The following is a 3601-nucleotide window of genomic DNA, read 5'->3' as shown; positions in this document are numbered from 1 at the left end:
CGCACTAGAAGAATTGCATACGCAGTACAGATTAATGATGTGCTCTCTGGAGCGTACCCACTACTCCGATCCGACTCCAGCTATTGTTAGCCCGATTCAAACTCCAGGAAAATCCGAACCACTAGTTCCGTCCGGAGTAGGAGTCATTCGAAGTCGAACGGAGTCATCCAGAGTCGTCCAGGAGTCGCACGGAGTCGTCCGGAGTCGACTGTAGACGGAGTCATTCGGAGTCGTCCAGAGTCGATCGGAGACGTCCAGAGTCGATCGGAGTCATTCGGAGTCGTCCGGAGTTGATCGGAGTCGGCCGAAGTTAACAGGAGCCGTCCGGTGCAATATGCTTGTGATAAGGCATTTCATTTCGTTGTGTTTTTTTGTTTTTCACTTTGCGCGTGCACTCCGTGTACAGGTCTTTGTTTTGCAGGCCGACTCCGAACGACTCCGAACGACTCTGGACGACTCCCGACGGCTCCAGACGATTCCGTACGACTCCGTATAATGCTGCCTACCTTCCTGAGTCGGTTCCGGAATTATCGGAGGCGGATCGGAGTTGACTCCGGATTTTCGCCAACTTTACTCATCACTAGTATAGATCTCTAAATTATGTTATTCCCTTCAATATAATGAAAAGTGCGATCAATTAGATGAAATATGAGGGTAAATTATAAAGCATTAATGAGAACTAGCGTAATAGCAATTAGTGAAATAAATAATGTAAAAGAATACATAAAGTGAAAGTAATAAAACATAATTAAATAAATCTAGTTAGAATAACAGTATTTTCCACATACCTTTTCCGCAGATCAGCTGTCGCATTCCGTTGTGTGGAAGTGATAAAAGCACATCACATTATTGAAACATTGTCAATTTTTCATCTGGACGCTTCTAGAGACGGCATATAGTTATGCAATTAGCCTCCATAAAGTGCAACTGTAAAATCGTTCTACACACAACACTTTTCGGAAGTTTAACAATAATTTATACAACCAGCAAAGTTGCACATTACAACAAACATGATGTTGTATTACTTGATGTTGGATGAAACTTCTCCTGCGGTATTGCAATTGCCATGATTTTACACAATTATTATACAAACAACACAGCTCATAGTACGATAACATAGTAACTATTACTTTTTCTTAACATTAATCTCCTCCAGCACAGCCGGTAGATGTTCCAGCAGTTGCTCCTGAGTCATATTGTACTGATTGTTGGACCAAATGATTTTTAGCCTATCCAGCACCACACCCAACTTAGGCCCTTTCGGTGCCCCGTTTGCGATGAGTACATTACCTTTGATAGGAAACTGTGGAATTGGCCAGTCGAGCAGCTGCTGGTACAGCTCCCGCTTACCATGGTACTTTAGCAGCTCGAGCACGTACTCCTTCTTTAGCTTAACACTGCTGATGGTTTGTAGACAGAGTTGTTGAAATGGTCTGGAGAAGAATGGAATGATAATAATTAACCATAAAATCCAATTAGACGCGCCTTTTCTCGCAAACTTACAATAATTCATCGATTGTGGCCGTTTCTTCGCGATTTTGGGTAATGAAGTAACAAAGCTCCCTTTCGTACACGGTAAACTTAAGGCGCATGTTTAGGTTTACGGCATCTTCGGGTGTGTTTAGCAGTGCCGAAAGGACCGTTATCGGCTGTAGCTTTGGATCGAACGATCGGACCTGCTTCGCCACTCGCAAGAACTCTGGCACGTTTGGTGCATCCGGTAGTCCCATGTGAGGCGCTAGCTGACAGTTAATCATTGCTTCCGTCAGCTCAATGCCGAAATTACCGCTCAGTATCTTTTTCCACTCCTGCCAAATACGCTCACCGCTGATGCGGGCCAATCCTTCCGCATTTTTCGTTATAATGCGCAACGTTTCCTCGTCGTGGCGGTTCGATTCCTCCGCGATGCGTCCGTAAAATCGGAAGTAGCGCAAAATGCGCAGATAATCCTCCTTGATGCGCATGTCTGGATCGCCCACGAAAGCTACGCGACGCTTTTGCAGATCCTCGTAGCCATAGAAATAGTCGTACAACGTGCCATCGAATCCTTGCGCGGGAAAAAGGGATGGTAAAACGCGATTCAACCAAGCTTCGCTACAACTGCACTTACCGAGAAACATGGAATTAATGGTCAGATCTCTCCTGTTCGCATCGAGCAACCAGTCGGTGGTGTGGATGACCTCGGCATGACGCCCATCGGTAATGGCATCGATGCGCAGCGTGGTTATCTCAAAGTTTTCCCTATCGTTTATCCTGGGCGTGATGGTTCCGTGCTTTTCGCCGTTCATGTTCACCATCCGAATGTTCTCTTTCGTGAAGATCTCTTTCATTTCCGTGGGGGTGGCCGTGGTTGCTATGTCAACGTCTTTCGGGTTCATGTTCATCAGGATATCTCTGTGTAAACGGGAAACAGTTGAATGTTTTGTTTCATTTCGTTCCGCACAGCTGCCGGTCCGGATGGCAGTGGAATCTTACCGTACAGCACCGCCAGCAACGCGGATTTCAAAGTTGTACCGCTCGAACAGCGCTATCAGATCCTTAAGCTCTTGGGTGAAAATCGAACGAAACTCGGGAGAGTCAATTTTCTTCACCACCGGATCCGGCCGGGAAATCGCACGTGCGTCCATTCTGCGCTGTTCGATGAACTGTTTGAACCGTTCAGTGTTGGTGGAACTGTAACGACACTAAATGGTGTTAATGTTGGATAACGGTTTGCCCCAGATGTTGGTCAATATTATGCCTGCTCACCAAAAATCCGTTGATGTGAAGAAAGCGCTTGAGAAGGGCTTGTTGTTGCCGGATTGCCACCATTGTATGTTTTGGTTAAAAAAAAGTCAGCTGGTGAATGACAGCTCGAGTTGACAGGATGGGTGAGTTTCGCTGGATTTGACAGCTTGGCATTGATGCAGCCCAGTATGACAATTTAGGGTGCCCAATACATTTTATTTTTAAAAACTTTTTGTATAGTTTAAGTAACTTGGTTTTAGCTGTAAATTATAAAAAAAACACTGAAGACATCTTAAATGCTTGAAATACAGTTCAAAATCTTATTAACTTGATATTTGAATTTGACAATTAAATTATTAACGTCAATCGGCCATGTCATGATTATACCTGTTTTCTGAGAAAGTTGGCATCAGCTTTGGCCGTGCGCATCATTTTCCTTATTCAGATTTCACCCTGCGAGAAGAACAGAAGTGCAAACTGCAAACTCCGTGACTGTGCGTTGATAAAAAAAAGTTATATTTGTGAATTTCATCTAGAGCTGTGAGTCAACAATTAATATACGTGAAGAGTGTGAACTAAAGTGAAGGTAAGTCAGATTGGGGTTAGCAATTATTTCCCTGTTAACAGGCTGAACTGGAATAGACCTCAAAGCGTTGGGCGTTGATGGCAATGGAGGGGCTGAAAGGTCATTAATGAACAAAGAGGGGTTTCCACTTTATTCGAAGTGTTTGTAGATATGAATATTTGCAAAAGGAAATTTGATAATTGAAGAATTGTAATGCAAATTATTTGTTGGGTTCTCTAATTTTCAATCCCCTTCGGTGGCGTCGCTTCTGCAGGTAGCGAAAATTGTCTTTGTTCTCCATCGTCACCA

The 3601-nt window shown here is 44.0% G+C and overlaps 2 protein-coding genes across 3 annotated transcripts in view; one reads left to right on the top strand and one right to left on the bottom strand.

Moving 5' to 3' along the window:
• Positions 1-992: 992 nt before the first annotated feature.
• On the bottom strand, positions 993-2879 carry LOC1273369 (CCA tRNA nucleotidyltransferase 1, mitochondrial). Of its 2 annotated transcripts, none has more exons than XM_061652790.1 (5): positions 2749-2879; positions 2476-2684; positions 2111-2394; positions 1504-2047; positions 993-1433 (listed from the first exon to the last, which is right to left on the bottom strand). In XM_061652790.1, exons 1-5 carry the CDS (start codon positions 2809-2811, stop codon positions 1127-1129), a joined length of 1407 nt encoding a protein of 468 aa, XP_061508774.1. In that variant the 5' UTR covers positions 2812-2879; the 3' UTR covers positions 993-1126. The 2 variants fall into 2 exon arrangements, with proteins under 2 accessions (XP_061508774.1, XP_312336.5); XM_312336.6 differs by having other exon boundaries at positions 2476-2673; positions 2749-2856.
• A 63-nt stretch (positions 2880-2942) lies between these two features.
• Positions 2943-3601, top strand: part of LOC1273370 (polyubiquitin-C) — a 4394-nt gene continuing 3735 nt past the window's right edge. Inside the window, exon 1 of the mRNA XM_061652787.1 lies at positions 2943-3313. The gene's annotated coding sequence lies outside the window, so the exon portion shown is untranslated. The remainder of the gene's footprint in view (positions 3314-3601) is intronic.

The sequence above is a fragment of the Anopheles gambiae genome, chromosome 2 (assembly GCF_943734735.2).
Source record: "Anopheles gambiae chromosome 2, idAnoGambNW_F1_1, whole genome shotgun sequence".
NCBI lineage: Eukaryota > Metazoa > Arthropoda > Insecta > Diptera > Culicidae > Anopheles > Anopheles gambiae.
The sequence above is the reverse complement of the archived record's forward strand: the minus strand, read 5'-3'. Positions and strand labels throughout refer to the sequence as shown.